General features: G+C 38.5%; 1 protein-coding gene across 3 annotated transcripts in view; it reads right to left on the reverse strand.

Moving 5' to 3' along the window:
- Window positions 1–17,742, reverse strand: part of NDUFS4 (NADH:ubiquinone oxidoreductase subunit S4) — a 48,761-nt gene extending 31,019 nt beyond the window's left edge. For 2 of the 3 annotated variants that reach the window (XM_040089800.2, XM_058424074.1), the window contains exon 1: window positions 17,577–17,742. In XM_040089800.2, the coding sequence (XP_039945734.1) occupies window positions 17,577–17,662 (86 nt within the window). In that variant the 5' untranslated portion in view covers window positions 17,663–17,742. The remainder of the gene's footprint in view (window positions 1–17,576) is intronic. The other variant, XM_040089799.2, reaches the window with a different exon arrangement.
- Window positions 17,743–17,998: the final 256 nt, after the last annotated feature.

Genomic DNA, 17,998 nt, shown 5'->3' on the forward strand with positions numbered 1-17,998 from the left:
ATGAGAGGACTCTGTCAACTGGGATGACTTACAAGGCATCATACCATGGTATTTCAGCTATTCTTCAAAAGCAGATGGACAGCTTACTAACCTAAGTCAATTTCTCCTCTTCATCATTTTTCAGATATTTCTCTTGACTACACAATTCTGGAAAACATACAGCTGTTAATGGAATTTACAACCTTGTACCCTTCTTAAATGAGCTGCCTTCTGTCCATCCCTGGACTGCAATGAGTTGGAAACAACACATTTTCTTAAGAACTTCCTAATTGAAGAGTGGTTACAGACTGGCTTTTGGACTAGGAAAGTGAATCTCAAGGCAGTACAGGACACACCTCTATGTGAAAATACATAAAACACCAGTTGTGCTTTAAAGATGGCAGGTTGATGATATTTCCATTTGTTGAATCTCTCATAGGAAAGTAATCTGAAGTTTGGAAAAAACAGCAACTCTGAAATGTCATGTGAACTGAAATATTGCTATTTGAAAGTTAATAGGAAATGTAGCTTGATTCCCAGGATGCCTGTTTAATTTTCAACAAGCTTCATTGCAAGTTTGTGGCTAATGTCAGGCACTAATCTGAGGACAGAACCAAGAAATACACCTCTTTCACACAACCCTCTCTTCGCAAACTCCCACAATGGCAATTTCATCACTCAAGCCTCGCCTTAGAAATTGTATAAACTTTATAATATCTATTCTACCTTCAAGTTAAATGAATTTGCAATCTAAATAATTTAAGTGAACACTTGATTTAAGCCTTTTATTTCATCCTCAACAGTAGAGTAATTCTCACAAAATTCTTCATCAGTATTTGCCCACATCCACCTTGACTTTTGGGCAGCCTTTCTGATGGATAATCTTGCAGAAGTATAGAACATACATTTTACAGTTCCATTCTCACAAGATCCTACTGCTTTTTTCTATTACTAACCTCTGGAAACGTAAGCTGTTTTCCTCCTTTCCCTCTGCCACCCCATGTTGCTTCTTTTTGACTGCTTATGATTTTTTCCCCCCTACTGAAATTATCTAGAGATGAAGCCTTAAGAGCAGGAAGTTCTACCCTGTTCTAAGTCTAATTAATTCTGATATAGAATTATTATACATTGAATACTCAGAATCATTACAAACAGACTGTTAAAATAATTCAGAATTTCAGAAACTGTACAGAAAGTTGTACATTTAGTACAGTACATGTTGTACAGTAATAAACTTTGCTATCGTCTAGGACCATTAATGACCAGTTCAAAACACATAACAAATGAATTTCCTTCATGGTTACTATCGAATAAACAAAGTGTGACAAGGCTCCAAGCTGGCCACAGGTCTGTTGTGAATCTGCCCAAATGTTTTTCTTAAAGTGAGCTTGTTAGTGATGAACAGGTGCTTAAATGTAAAAACCTAGGTTTATTGTAAAAGTTCACCTTTTAAAACAAAAACTCTTCAAAATGAGTAAAAGATAAATTAAGGTTTACTAAAAAAGTCACCTCTCTTCTTCATGATTTTCCATATACTTACCCACAGTATAGTGGCCCCTATATCTTCTGATTCCACTATTTAAACATCATGTAATTTATATTCGCAAAAGGATTTTCTCCCTGCCCCATGCCATTGTGTTGGGAATCTCAATTCCTTAATCTTGATCTATATGATCTTATACCATTACTGACACTACTATAACATTTTCTATTATTAGAATCTATTTCTATTAAGATTTTCCGTAGTTTATGATAATTTCATTATACCAATTTCTACAGTTTATTTAACTGTAACACTGCTTACCCAAGTTTTGTCTTTATCACCAATCTGATTACTTCAGCAGAGACTTTGTTACATATACATGCTACAAAACAATACACTTTAATGATATTTCTGGGTCTCAGTGTAAGGAATTTTTAAAAAGTTAAAGTAACTTTTTCTTCCACTGTGCATAGTTCTTTAAATGCCTTTACATTATAGAACTGAACACTGCATCTAGAAATAATCTGGCTTCCATTTGTTAGAGTATCACAATAAACCTAGGTATGTAAAATGTCTTTTACACTGTAGAGAGAAGACAGGAATAGTATTTGGCAAAGACTAAACTACATGATCTTATTAAATACTTGTAACTCTTACATCAGCTCAGTAACACAGAATGAATTAATGAGGACTACCAGCAAAAATACATGTCTGTAGAATTCAAAACTTTCTGTAGGTACCATGTATACTGAAAAAAACAAATGCTGTGATCATCTAACCACATCTTCCATGATAAATGTGGATTACCCTTCCACCATCATCTGCAGTGACAGCAAAGTCACAAATGCTTTCTACATCCCTGCTACACAAATGAAGAAATCCATCAAGAAGCCACTGAAGTTCTTCAGTACTGGAAAACTAAAATACTGATAACCGTATCAGGTCTCTCAACCATCTTTCAACCTTTTCCCACTGTGGAATAAGGACACAGCAGATCCTTGTTGCAGGGAAGATTCTTAGGTCTTCCCTTTTGAAGTTAAAGGCCCCAGCTCTGCTGAACCCATTAAATTCTGTTGAGCAGGAGAAACCAAACAGGAAAAAAAATGGCCAGTGAATGTCTTTTGTGCTATCTGAATTAAGGCATCTGACTTGAATGTATTACTTGATTGTTCTGGGTATCTGTATTCAACTGCTAAAACTCAACAAATTTCATCACTGTAAATATCTGCTAAGTAACCCATGGTTTACCCCTACATCATAAGAAGCTGCCATGTTTACATGGAATGAATTTGCCTTCCACAGAGAGCAGTGCTGTGACTGGAATGTTACACAACACACAGATGTGAAAAATTGTATTTACCTGACAAAATTCAGTAGGTGGGACTTAAACTACTGCACAAAAACTTTTCCTTAACCTCTTTATGCAACATCTGACTGTTTGATCTATTAGCACCCCCTTTTGGTCAGCTGTCAGAGATATGGTTAAAAAAAAAAAAAAAGGTATCACAAAACAGGTAATCCAATCATAACGTATAGGTAAAACAAAGTCCTGAAGAAAGCCCCATGTGCCACATGAAAAATGAGGACAGTCATCAAGAAGTAAATGTAAAGGATGTTTTAAGTGTTCTGACACTGAAAGACCAGGGCACCAGTGGATGTGAATTTACATATATGCAGAAGACATGGTGAAACATTCAAGACATGGAATATTGTTAATTCTTAACCCTTCTAATATTATTGCATTTACTATTACTGCATTTCTAATAATATAGGCTTCAAAATGTACAGCTACTATAAAAACACTAAATTCTAAACAAAAAGAACAAAAAGAAACACTACCAGCCAACAACTTCCACAGCACCCAGCCTAGTCATACACTGTGATTAAAGAGACCGAATACAAATCAGTATGAAGTTCTCGCACATAAAACACAGCCAATAATGATACAATGTCAAATACAATACAGACTACAGTATTCAGCCCAATATAACATTTTTATTTAGTCCCAACATAATGCATTTTTATAAAGACAGCTTGCAAAGTTAAACCTGTGAGAGATGAATTTAAACACAATGGGATAATGTTTCCTTGGTATCAAACTCACTACTGTAGTTGAGGTGACAATGACTTAATAGAGTCAACAGTATTTTATTTTTACTCGGTTTCACTTACTAGTCCTACTACTTTCCAACAGAAGCAAAATATGTAATATAGTGCTAAACACTGCCTTTGGTGACATGTAGTTCTATTCTGGAGTATGAACTGCAAACACACTTTTGTGTTTGGAGGAAAACTCAATAATATACAATATTTTCATACTCTGACGAAGTTAACTGATCATACTTTTTCCTTTGTCTACAAAATGATGTTAAACAGAGGAAATTACATTTCTAAATGGATTAAAGCAGTATTAATTTATTTATCTAAACTACTGAAATTTCTGTAGTAGGTTGCTGAAATGATCAAAATTGAAATATATAAACACTGCTTCTATTTGCTAATAAATTCAGATGCAATTTTTTTTTCCAGTTGTGTGTATGGAAAACAGGGCAAGAAGTGACTATGCTTTTCTGTCAGGCAAAACTTACGAAAATAAATTATATGGTTATCTAAATACACTAAATTAACAGGGAAATAAGCATTTGACTTGTGGTTTGGAACTTAAAAGTATGCATTTTTGTAGCTAAATGTTAAGTTAACCTGCCATTACAAATATTAAACCACTGGCCTGTCAGTCTCACTTCAGTGCCTGGTAAAGTTTTGGAGAAAACCATCCTGAGAATTACTGAAAAAACATCTGAAGGACAATGCAGCCATCAGTCATAGCCAGCACACCTTCATGAGGGAACAGTCCTGCTTGTCAATTTCCTTTTATAACAAGGTCACACACCTAGTTGCTCAAGGGAAGCCAGTTGAGGTCATCTTTCTGGATTTCAGAAAACTTTCAATACTGTCTCTCACTGAATCCTTCTGGACAGAATGTCCAGCTCACAGCTGGACAAACACATTACGGGATGGGTGAGAACTGGCTCATGGGTTGGGCACAAAGGGTTACTGTGAAAGGGGTAACATCAGACTGGGGACCTGTCACTAGGGAGGTTCCACAGAACTTCATCTCAGGCCCTGACACCTCCAACATCTTCATTAACAACCTGCATGCAGGACTGGAAGGGATACTAAGCAAGTTTGACAATTGGGAGGAGCTGTTGAAGGCAGAGAAGCTGCACAGAGATCTTGACAATCAGAAGGACTGACAATCACGAACCAGACGAAATTTAACATGGATTAAATCCAAGTCCTGGTTTCTGCCTGGGGCAGCCCTGCATGTACAGACAGCCTGGGGAATGAGAGGCTGGAGAGCAGTGCCATGGAAGGGGCCCTGGGGTCCTGGTCCGTGGCAAGTTGAAGACGAGCCAGCGGTGCCCTGGCAGCCAGGAGGGCCAAGCGTGTCCTGGGGGCAGCAGGGACAGCCTGGGCAGCCGGGCAAGGGAGGGGATTGTCCCCTCTGCTCTGCACTGGGGCGGCCTCACCTCCAGGGCTGGGGGCAGATCTGGGCACCCTCATATAAGGTCATAAAGCTATTAGAGAATGCCCACAGCGGGGCCATGAAGGTTTTGAAGGGTCTTGAGGGGAAGCCACATGAGAAGTAGTTTGGTCTGTTTGGCCTGGGAGAGACTGAAGAGAGACCACATTGCAGTCTGCAACTTGTGAGGGGATGTAGAAGGCAGCCACTGATCTCTGATCTGTGGTGACAGTACTTGAGGAAGCAACATGAAGTTGTGTCAGGGGAGGTTTAGGTTGGATATTAGGAAAAGGTTCTTCACCCAGAGGGTGGCTGGGCACTGAACAGGCTCCACACAGAAGTGGTCACAGAACCAAGCCAAAGAGTACTCAAGAGGTGTTTGGACAATGCACTTAGGCACTTGGTGTGACCTCTCCAGTGCTGGACCAGGAGCTGGACTCTGATACTTGTGGATCCCTTCCAACTCAGAATATTCAATTATTCTTTTAAATTAGTTCAATCTTGAAGTACTGAATACTTCATTAAGCAGAAAACAAACAAATTTTAGGTATTTTAGATTCCACTTTAGTTATCCCATAGGCGAGAAAATGCTGTTGACCTACTACATTCAAACAAGTACCAGATGAACCACTGCACAATGGTCCTTTCAGAATTACCACAGGACCAGAATGTTATATCCACCCCTGCACACCAGTGAATTCCTCAGGACACAAGTCAGTTCTGAGAAGGCATGAATTGCCCACCACCAGGTTTTTTTTTTTTTTTTTAATCAGCTTTCTTGCAGTCACAACATAATAGAGAAGGTTAGCTCTGACCTAGTACCAAGCCTGCCCAGGGGCCATCGGAGAAGCCAGCTAAATGAGGCAGCAAGACTAGGTGCACAACAAAGACCAGTCCTTCAGAAGGCTCCACATCAGGCAGACAGTACACCCAGGTTGGCTCAACCTACTCCTGCAGAGCTGTACAGGTGTCTTTTAAGCTTTTGAGTATAAGCTTATGCACAATGCAAACAGCCTGAGCTGAGGAAAAGTTCAGCCAAAAATCCACAGAGCTAGCCTGGAGGTTCAAGTCAGCACACTGGCAAGCAACACCTGCGCATCCTGCAAGCTCTCTGCAAGTCCTAGGCTGGTATCAAAACATTTCTTTAAGTTCTTGGATGCAAGCTGAGTCATTATTTGCAACTAAACTTCTAAAAAAGTCATGTCAGTGCTCCTTGACCCTCACATGCACATGACTCAGAGCATACATGTAGTCTCTGACAGATTAGAAACACTTTTGAGAGAGGGGCTTAACATGTTAAGAATAAAATTACTCAAAATTATTTAAATATTTTTGTTGCAGAAATCAAAGAATCCATTATGAAAGGAGATTTGGTATACTACATTTACAACAATATAATACGTAATTTGTAAGATGTCCAAAAGCTATCAGGTCACAGGAGCTCTGAATTACTGCCACCTGTACAGTTGCTAATAAACCATTTCATTCACACTACTCTCCAAACTGGAACACCTAATCTTAGGAATTAACCTCCGTTTACAATCTGAAAGCAGCATGCTGCCAAGAACCAGAAACCTCTAATACGCAAGTTAGCTTCAAGACAAATAATACTAGAAATGTTGCACAGCCTGTAACAACTATCAACTGAATTTACATTCTCTAGTTAGAAAGCCTAGTAAAGTTAAAAAATAAGAGAAAAGGAAGCGAGAAAAGTTGTGTAGGGTATAAAGATAAAATACCCAGGTGATGTATTTGCTTTGTTTGTGCTTTCTAAATGTCAAACTCCCCACACATACACATTCAGGCATTCGTACAACTTGACAAAACTAAAAACTATGCTCTCTTTATAGAAGGAACAACAAAAGTCAAAGGGTTTTATTTCAAAACTGTGAGGAATGAAACTAATGTTCCACAACCCACCTCTGTCTTATTTTGTGCATTTTGAAAAAGAGCCTTTGAATCATGTAACATTAAACAGAAAAAAAGAGTAAAGATTCCTCTGTGTTTGTAAACTGCTATATGACATAGCATGGTCCTGTATTTCATCCCTATCCATTCCTATTAATTTAGCCCTTCAATATGATTGCATTTACTGACTTAATTAATTTTTATTTTAATAATCTAAGGCCTGTAAAACATGGCATACATACATATATATGTATATATATAAATACATATAAAAGGCAACTTCTTTCTTATTTAATCTTTCTTCTTTCTTATCACTCAAACACTTGAACTGTAAACTACAACATAAAAAAAGAATCCTTTAAAATGTTACTGGAAAACTACATCTTGATTTATAATGGTCTATGAAAGTCAAATAAGCTATTTGGCTAGTAAGCCATAGCTGTTGGGCACCTATGCAAACTGTGCTTAAGAGCTATATATTAATGTTTGTAGTACAAGCCACTTAAGAGAAAGCCAAATGGAACATGACATACAGGTTTCTTTTCAAAACTGTATGCTCTTAGCTGTTCTAGATGAGCATGGGATAATCTAGGTATTACTATTTTGTATGATATTATTTCATACTTGGTTTGTGATCTTTGCCTTGTCACAGATACCTTTCTCTTCAATTTCCTTTCTGACACTAAGCTTTTCTCCTCAATTCCCCTTTGAACCGTTGCCACTCCTCAGTTATCATATACCTTAGCTACTCTCCAAGTCACACAACTTAATCGTACCACTTGATCTGTCTGCCCACATGGTTCTTACACACCTCTGAGGAAAACAACCTCCACACTTCAATAAAATTTTGACTACTGAGTTATATGCAGAGAAGATACACCAGTGCTGCCACCTTAAAACGGAAGAATATAGTCTCAGTTTTCAAGTGCTCTAATACTGACAGTCTGAAGACAAGCTCTCTTGGACCCTGCGTGAGGACACTAAGGGCGCTAGCAGGTCTTAATGGCCACGACCAGCTTCACACAGGTCCTCCAAGAACATCCGCCACCTGTGGCCCTGGAGTTCCACCTAAAAGTTCAGCTCTGGGTCTTCAGCCCTTGATTAAGTGGCATCATTAGTTGTACCCACCTCCAGCCCTGGTTCTGGCTTTTGTCCTGGTCAGTAAGGGCACTGTCCCTGCTGGGGTCACCCTTACTTTCCAGCTTGCCCTACTTTCTGGAGTAGACAGCCCTTGATGCTCCCCAACACTCTGCTAATCATTAATTCCTATCAAATACAATACTATTTTTTCCCAGTGTATGCAATTTATCTGCACTTGGTTTTCTGCCTCACATTGCAACCAAAGCAAAGGACTTAATTTTTACGTCGTCTCTCTATAATGACTGATTTTAAATCTTACCTTGATACCAACCACACAAGCTTTTAGTTGTGGCTACCAGCATGATTAAATACCTTCTACAATACACATTTGTCTTGAGATGAAAACAAATGCTTGGACGCAATACAAGCAACCTACGTAAGTGTCCTCTACAGGAATTCTTAAAAAAATTACCACACCAAAACTTTAACGCCTATTCTGCACACAAGTGCAAGCAACAATTACACCGCACTAGCTAGGAAAAAAAACAACCCTTCCTTTTGCATCAGCATCTGCAATCTTGGAACAACAATTCTTTAAACTGATGAAGGACAAATGATTGTGTTTTACAAGAGAAATATAATGAAACTACCAAGCCATGTAAATGAAGTCTACACTCAAAGAAAGCTTGAGTGCTCTGTTCTTCTATAATTATCTGTTTTATTTTATTTCCATCTGTCATTATTTATTAATGTAAACACACCCCAGAAGCATTTTTGAGAAATCACCTTTGAGAATAAAAATAATCTCATCAGCTACCCTATTTGTGTGTTTGCTTGTACTCTTTCTTGTACATTGAGCCTCTCCTCCTCCACAAGTATTCTTTCTTCCTTTTCATACTCACACTATCTAATTAGCTGTTAGCTCTCTCTGAAAGGAGCCTGGAAGTATTGATATTACTCATGCTTTTCTAAAGCCTTAAGGCAACACTGGTGTTTTAAATGCAAACCTTATTCTTGAATAAGGTTCAGAAAACATGAAGATTATTTGTCTCTTTCTCTGGTAGGCATAAACATTGCCATATGACAAAACATCACTCTTGCAGAATTCTCCTTCCAATTACTTATGCAGCAGATGCAAACAGTCTTTGAATATGTGACAGAATAGGCAAAGCTACTGCAGGAAGAGCTCCCTGCCTTTTTCCTTCATTTAAAATATAGTAGAAAGATGATGATACATGGTAACTTCTGAACATGCATTATCCATAAAAATCTTAACTTAAAACTACTGAAATCTATTTAAAAAAGGATTAAAAACTCAACAGCCATTATCTGTAACAAAATTTTAGTTTGGACTTTAATATAAATGGCATCACTAACACTTAGCAGATTATTTCATTAAGATTTACCAGAAGATTACTTCAACTGAGTGATCATAAATTACAATGTCAGAGGTGTTCAATATAAAATATGCATTCATAAAAGGTCTAAAAATATTTATATCAAATACATAAAGTCTGACTTGAAAAAAGGAACAGGACTTGTTTATGAACTCTTTCATTTTAAGACCCCAGACATAAGCAGCTGCAAGAACTGTTTGCCCACACACATTCTGGTGCTGCCTACAGTCTGTCTTGTTGAGGAAAAAGTTACTTTACTTCTTCAACATCAGTTACAGCTCAAGGGAAGATTCAGACAGAAACTACAGCAGCTAGAAAGAGCTAAGTAAATAATATCTAAATATACTATTACACTGCCAGGAGAGAACAACTGCCCTTTGAAACTCAGACAGAAATTATGCCATTAATTTCTTTGGAAATATGAAAACACACATTATAAAGAAGGTAATATAAACTGTTCAGCTTGCCTCCTGCTAGTTTAGAGATTTCTTTTATTAGAAACAAAAAAGGATAAGATCTTAAGATAGTTTGGAGGTATACTTTTTAACCCACTCAGAATCAAACGTTTACAAAAGAATTTTAAAAACTTAGCAAAATCCACATGTAAGAATGAAAACCTGCACATGGATAAAACATATACAACATTTAGCTATTAAGGATCATACAAATCTACTGAATTTATTAGTATAAAATAAGAGTTTTGAAACTAGTTTCTTTTTTTTTTAAAAATGCTATTCGTGAGCAGGTTCATGCTTCCATGCTAACTATAAAAGACTCTCGGCATTTCAGTCTCTTAAAACAGTCTATTTCATCTGAGACAGGCAATGACAAGGTCAATTGAGTCAAAATGCTCAAACCTACACTAAGGAAAAATGAAGGTAATTTTTAAAATCCAAATAGCAATATTTTCCACTATGAGTTAAATCTTTGAACATGATATATAAAACCTACATCAATAAAGCAAATTTTATTATTTTGCTAACATAGATTCAAAACACTATCCATTGACAGCTGGCATAATTACTCCCCTTCCCAATGCACCCATTTAGCATTTCATAATCATACTATAGATTAATTTATTTGACAAAAAATGTTGTTCAACCTAGTGCAACAAGTTCTACAAATGTATTTCTCAAACTCTGAGATATAAAATACTTGGTATTAGGATATATCAACATTAAAATCTTTTCCATAAGAATGTTTGGGGGATTGTCTTGAAAACAAAGGGTAATTTTTCAAATGCAGCGTTAGATTCTGTTTTAAATTCTTTAGTCCCTAAAGGAAAGTATTATGTTCTTCTGTTTTAGGATACTATTGCCAACAAACTTCATCTCTACCCCGAAAAGCTTTTTTGGGTTGTTTGGTGGTTTTTTTGTTGTTTTGGTACAATTTTGAGGTTTTACTTATGTCTCCACTCCTCTTCAAATCTTCCAAGTAGAGAGATTATTAGATTCTAAAATCAGTAAGTTTTTGAAAAAAGTTATTATCACATGTAAGAATGCTTTTATAAAAGTAAGGCAAACTTTATGTAAGCAACCTACAGCTCTGAGCCCACAATGGTCAGTTGCCATACAATTGGTTAGAAAAGCATTAGGCTGTTTTAGTGGAGAAGCAAGCACATTCATTATTTACTAGTTGGCTTTCAATACAAATATACCTTAAACATCTGTCTGCTTGTCTCTGTTTGACCGTTACTTTCTGAAAAGTGTCATTGCTCCCCTCTGGGCTTCCAATTTCAAAAGTGAAGGTACTGAATGTAATTAAAGTAAGTCATCCCAAGTTATATGACCAATAAGAAAGAGCAATCTAAGAAGCCTTATTAGGAACATTTTGCTGTCACAAGGCCTGCTCTACTTACTTCTCTGTAAGCACATTACAGAAACTGCCACTGCCAGAACAACCCATCTCCTCCTTGCTCCATTCTCAAACTTTGCCTCTCCCAAATTTTTTTTTTTCCTATCTGCCCCTCTTACGTGCACATCTTTCTATCCATCCTCTTCCCCCTCTACACAAATACAGGAAGTATGTAAACTTTCACAAACATTACAGGAATCCCACACACTTTAAGAACTCAAATGAGCTTGATCTGAGCTTGCCACTAAACTACACAATAAACAGTATTTTTCACTGTGATGGAATTGTTTACATTGACAGCAACATCCAACTGCTCCCATGTTTCACCACGTCCAACATCTTCATTATTCCATGGGGGCTTTCCAAAGCTTACTCTTTCCACTCCAAATGAAACAAGAAGCACTCCTATATCCTACTTCCAATAATGCCAAACAGAAAAGGCAAAAGCAGGAAATCTAAGACACCATTATGTGACACCACAGTCACTTTGATATCTTAATAATGGTGTATACCCATGAAAACAACAGACATGAGTAAGTTATCCTGTTGTAACTACTCAAGTAATGATGGATTAGCAGCTTTGAGATACTACATAAAATACTGCAAAGGGAATTAAGTCATCCTATTTTTCAGGAATTTCCCCTTCTCTTCCTCAAAGCATGCAAAATTGTTGCGGAAAGAGAGCTGCCCTTCAAAAGAGCCAGACAGGCTGTCGTCAAAGGACCTGTGACTATAACAAATAACCACTGATATTGCTTTCAGTCACAGTGAACAGGCAACATTTGGCTCCTAGACCCTCTCTTAACCACACAATCACTATTTGAACAGTGTAGACAGAGTCGAAAGGAGTTGTTTTTAAACTAATTATGCACTTCAGACACTTCATACCTACTCCCAAACTACTGCTTCAGGGTGTCTGCAAGACCAGACAAACACACACTGCTGCCTGGAGTTTCGTTTTTAAGCTCATGCTCATTATGTGTATGAACTGCAGTGGATTTCATCTTTTTCTCCCCTTGTCAATGTCCATTTGTCTCTCCATATCTTTCACCTCAAGTCTTCTCCAACACTCCATGTCACCACAATCTCATGAGCAAGAAACTGCAGGAACTTTATTCCAGATTTCCATTTACCCTAGTGTTATTATGTTGTAAGACACTGTGACTCACTGTACTTGCTCTGATACACATTAAAACCAAAATACATACTTATAATAAAATTGTAAAATTCCAGCCAAATATATCTTTTTAAAGCCAAATACATATTTTTCCTGGTAAATAACGAAAACAGAACTATTCTCTTATACAGCTAGGGCAAGATTGAAAAAAGACTGCTTTTTCACTTGGTTTTATCTTTAAATTTTATTCCAGGTTCTCTATGCAGATTGTATCAATCACTGAAAATAATTTTAACAAAGATAAATGCAACAGAACTATGATTTTTATGAATGAAAACCAAAGCTTCTGATGTGTCTGAGCCTGACAACACCACACATACTTTTATATACTGTATGGAGTGAAGTAAGCAGCAGACACATATAACAGGTGGATGAAATAATAAGTAATACAACTTCTGCAACATGCTACCTATTCCAGACTTGACAAAAATCTCACTCTGGCTAGCACTAACACCCGCCAAATAGTGTTTCTATTTACCAGATTCAAGTCAGGGCTTTGTGCATCTTTGAAGAGCTCTCTGCCCTACCCAGACCTAGCTCTGGGAAGTCTACTACACCATATTTTAACACATGCTTTGGTACTGACATGCAAAAAAAGGCCAATATTATTTCAAGAAAGAAGAAAAACCAAACTGAACCAAACAATAACACAAAAGAGTAACCTAGTTATCTTGCAGATTTTTATTTTTATTTTTTTTTTTAAGTTAGTAAGCATTTTCTCTATTTTCCAAGGAAGGACAGAATAAAAAAATTAAGACAGGAGGGGTTTTTTTTGTTTTAGAAGTCCTTTATTTTGCTACAAAAATGGCATCTCCCTCACCTTCCTGAGGGAGAAGCCTGCTTATAAATATAGTAACTGAAAACTGAGACATCCCAGATTTCCTCAATTTCTTGAATATGAACTAAGTATCAGTGAATACGCACTACACAAGTGTCCGTAATTCTTTACTTTCATAACCTCAGATATCCATTTGTGATTGTTTCAGGGACAGAAGACAGGTCTCAGGCCGGCCATATTTGGTCTGCAGTTGCACACATGGACAGGATAATGTAAAAGGCCTAACTGTTAGCTGGTAAGACTACCCTTCAGTAATAAAACTATACATCAGTCACCTGGTGGGATTAATCCTGTGAAAGAGGAGTAACACACAGTAAAGCTGCTGCTGGCATGGAGGAAAGATCATGGACCGTTATGACTCCGTTTCATGTGCTGGTCCTGTGTGAGATGATGCTGAAACTGGCCTCACTCCTCAGAAGGTGATGTAAGGTGTGGTTCTGGGGTGGAGGGAAGAGGAGGACATGATGCACACCGTTTTCAGCTAGGGGATGCCTGGAAAGTACACAGCCTACCTGCCTCTCCCACCTGAGCACCATGTTCCTTCTCCTGCTCGGCAGCTTCTCCAATATTCAGGGGATGGTATGTATTTACGCAAAAATGACTACTAAAATTGACTTGCTTTGCAATTCCTACTGTGTCTTGAGTTTTTGAGCAAGCACATCCTCCTGAAAACCATAACGATGAAACAAAAATTTGCTGTTGTACTCAGAGTCTTTACAACAGCATTACAAGAGCAAGGTAACACATTTTGAAAAACCACTGAAAAGTGACATGAAAAACTCATTATCGTGACATGCACAGAGCATGTGGCCATACTATACCTACACACAACATTCTACTACAGCAACAGAAATTAATTCTGACTCCAAAAAACTGTGATAGAAAGGGCTTCTCAGAAACACTCTGAAATGGTTTTGAAACAAATATCTGATTCCCAGTTCAGCAGGAATTTGTTCTAAGTTTTCTTTTCCCAGATTCAACTACATATCTCTAATGGAAGGAAACACTGCAATCTTTTAGATCAAACTAGGGAGAACATGTTCAACATAATTTCAAGCCTCCTGAAAACTTCTCAGATCTTACAGCATAAAAACTTCAAAATACAATCTAAGCAAAGGAGACACATTTACTTTCTGAATCAGCTCAAGTACCTGTTGATATCTATTAGGCTCACCACCAGATAAAACAATGAGGGACTCAGTAACCACTGCTTAAGTGATTTAAAACAAGTACTCAGGATTTCATAAAGATATGAGGAATGTCGCTGCATGTTCTCTTCATTTCAGACTGAGCACTTATGTCCATATTGTGGAAATAACCAGTTCCGAATCATTGGGCAGCTTGGGCACGTGTATGTTAAAAGTGCCTAAACACGTCCCAATGAAACCAGTATTTCTGCGAGATGATGTCATAAGATATCTAAAAACCAAATATCACTAACAGAAATCAAAACAGAATCTCTCTTGTAACTCTTAGAAAGTGATCATATTATTATTTAATGAAGTTCTGAAAACTAGAGCAGTTTCAGACTTTTTTAATGCAAAAATCTGCATAAAAAATACACTGCAAATAAACCTACATCTTGAATGCTTAAAATTCAATCCTACAGTGTCCAAACAATAAGTTATATTACTCTCATAACCTAATTTAAGCAAGTAACATGAAACTTGCCTTAAGTTTTACCAAACAACCAAACTTTACTCTGAATCTAAGTAAACAAAAGCACAGTGCTGGAGTGATACGAATCATTCAAATGCCCTCACAGTTGACAGTTCCAGAATCTTCTTCAGTCATCTCCTAAGAACACCAACAATTTTTATTTTAAGTAATTCTATCACCTGTATTTGCTTAAAGACACAAATCTAGCGTACTGGTATAACACATTCTTTCTACAGTTTGACAATGACAGCGATTACTACACCAATAAATTAGACAAATACTTCAAATATACTTCAAAACAAAGAGACTACTTGCACTAAATTGTATCTGTCAGAATAATTTTCTGAAAGGAAACCAGTACTGCAGGATTTATATATCCAATTGCAAGACAAGCAGCAAACTACTGGCTTCTTAAAGAAGTAGTCTTTTGGATAGCTGCTGATCTGTGAGGTCAGCAGATGTGAGACACTAAAGCAAAAAATGGGACTTGTACATGGTCAAATTTTGAGGCATCTACCTAAAATTTATCTAGGTTTCTGATGAAACACAAAGGATAGCTGCTGATCTGTGAGGTCAGCAGATGAGAGACACTAAAGCAAAAAATGGGACTTGTACATGGTCAAATTTTGAGGCATCTATCTAAAATTTATCTAGGTTTCTGATGAAACACAAAGAATTGCATGCTCTGTAAGAAAGATGATATGGTATGTAACAAATAAAAACAAACAGTTGCACAAAAGAAGCAATAATCAAAGTAAAAAAGCAATAAATATACTTTCTCCTGTCTATTTCTATCTGATTTATCACCTCACTATGAGCTGCAGAAAGACATCTTGAATTTAAAACATAGAATCCTAAATCCTTTTCTGTAATTATGTATATTGAATCTCACTCCCTAGTAGGGAGACTACAGAGGATGAATAAGAATAAAATTTCATATAAGAGTATATAAAAGAGTATATAAAGTATATAAAGAGTATATAAAAGAGTAATTGGGAAAATATTTAAGTTTCAGTGCCTACCTAACCAAGAAATAATTACTTTGCAAAACTTATGCAATAAATGAGTCTTAAGCATTCCCTCATACTGCCAAAACTATCTTACTCTGAATCACCTTTTCCTTATTCCATAGATAATTTTATTCTCATTCTAACAACAAACAGTGATTACAAAGCTGTGTACAAACTTTAAGAGAAACTCGTAAGGCCCTCTCCCTTCTCCAAGAAAACTTGCTAACCTATGATCAGGCCACTTTACTACAGAATGAGAAACTTAAGTTTCAGTCTCACTCAGGTACATGACCCAAACATCCCTCTTACTGGAAACGCTAAGGGATACTAATTTTTCCTCAACCTCTGTGGCACGCAAGGAACCTAATGCACTGTTTCAAAGAAGAAATGCCAGCTGAAGTGTACCTTCCTCATACTTTCAAGTTTCTCATAACCAGCCCTGCTACATCCTACTATTTATTCTGAAATAATTACTTGAGATGTCAAATGATAAGACTTTAAAACAAACAAAATTATTTTTAGCCTGAATCACCCGACTGACCCAATTTACCACATGGGACAGGTAACAATTCTGTCAGAACCACAGAACAGTAGAAGAAAGGCAGAAAGACACAGCTGAACATTAACAGTAAGTTTATGGATTAGCGTAGAGAAACTCCTAAATTCATACTCACAAATTTCAAAGCATTTTTAGTAGACTGATTATTAACCTTCAACACTACAAAACAGGTGCCATTTTGGGAGGGAGGAGGCAGCAGTAGCCAATGGGACAATCAGAGAATAAAAATGTGAAAAAATAGCAGAGCTGTAGCTCTGTGTGTAAATATAGTTTTCTCTGCATGCTTCTATATGCATGCACACGTATCTATATACACACACACATCTAAAAACCCCCACAGATTTTTAAAAAATTACTGGAACTAACCTGTATCTGTTATTATGCAAAGACTTAAGGAGCACAAAAATCAAATGCTCCAAATCACAACTAAAGGCATTGAACTACATTACTTCTCCTGACCACAGTGGGGTCTTACATAAGCCTTGGGCCTCTAAGATGCACAAAAGTAAACAAGTGCATGTATCCTCAACTCGCGGTTGGGTCATGACTTTAAACACAGATCTCTGCGTTAAAGAAACAAATAACAAAGTGTCACCTGAGATTATAAAACTATTTCCAGTATTATTTCTAGGAAATCGGCGAAAAAGCAGTATTCATCTTCTGAAAAAAGTAACGTGTTTAGAAAAACGACTGGAGAGTAAAGGTAACACGATCCAAAAGAATGTAGCGGGGTACAAGTCTCTCGGAAGAGTGCTGGCGAGATTATGCTCCCCGGCAGCGAGGCCACGACGACCAGAACTCGACCTCCAGGCACAGCAAGGACACCGGTCACCGCGAAGCAGACAGCAAGGACGGACAAGGACACGCACCGACAGACTGGGACGGGCAAGGGCACGCACAGACTGACACATAGGAAGCCTCGGGCCGGCGCCTGCTGCCAGTCTGGCCACCCCCCACCCGCGTCGGGGCCCTATACGGCCCCCCCGGCCCAGATCCCGGGGCGGCCACGGCGGAGGCCCAGGCCCAGAACGGCCTCCTCGGGCCCCCGCGGGCGCCGGGGTGCGGCGGTGCCCCCCGGACGGCCGGCGGGGAGCCCGCGGTACCGTTACCTGGGCGGCGGCGGGCGGACCGCGGCCGCACCGCTCCTGGCGACGAGGCCCCTCAGCGCCGCTGACATTGAGAGAGACGCCGCCATGATGTTCAGCGCAGCTGCTGCGAGACGGCGGCGCCGCGGGGCCAAACCTCCTCCGCCGGGACAGGAAACGCGAAGGCCAGGGCGGAAGGAGGCGGTGGAAAGAGGCGGTGGAAAGAGGCGGTGGAAAGAGGCGGTGGAAAGAGGCGGTGGAAAGAGGCGGTGGAAAGAGGCGGTGGAAAGAGGCGGTGGAAAGAGGCGGTGGAAAGAGGCGGGGAAGGACGCGGGGTTAGGGAGCGAAGGTTCTGTAGAGGCAGGAGCGAAAGGTAGTGCTGGCGTGGAGGGAAGGCTGATATGATGCCCGGAGCTCCGGGGAGGAGCCATTCACGTGTTTGGAGT

This window comes from Hirundo rustica, chromosome Z (genome assembly GCF_015227805.2).
Source record: "Hirundo rustica isolate bHirRus1 chromosome Z, bHirRus1.pri.v3, whole genome shotgun sequence".
Taxonomy (NCBI): Eukaryota; Metazoa; Chordata; class Aves; order Passeriformes; family Hirundinidae; genus Hirundo; species Hirundo rustica.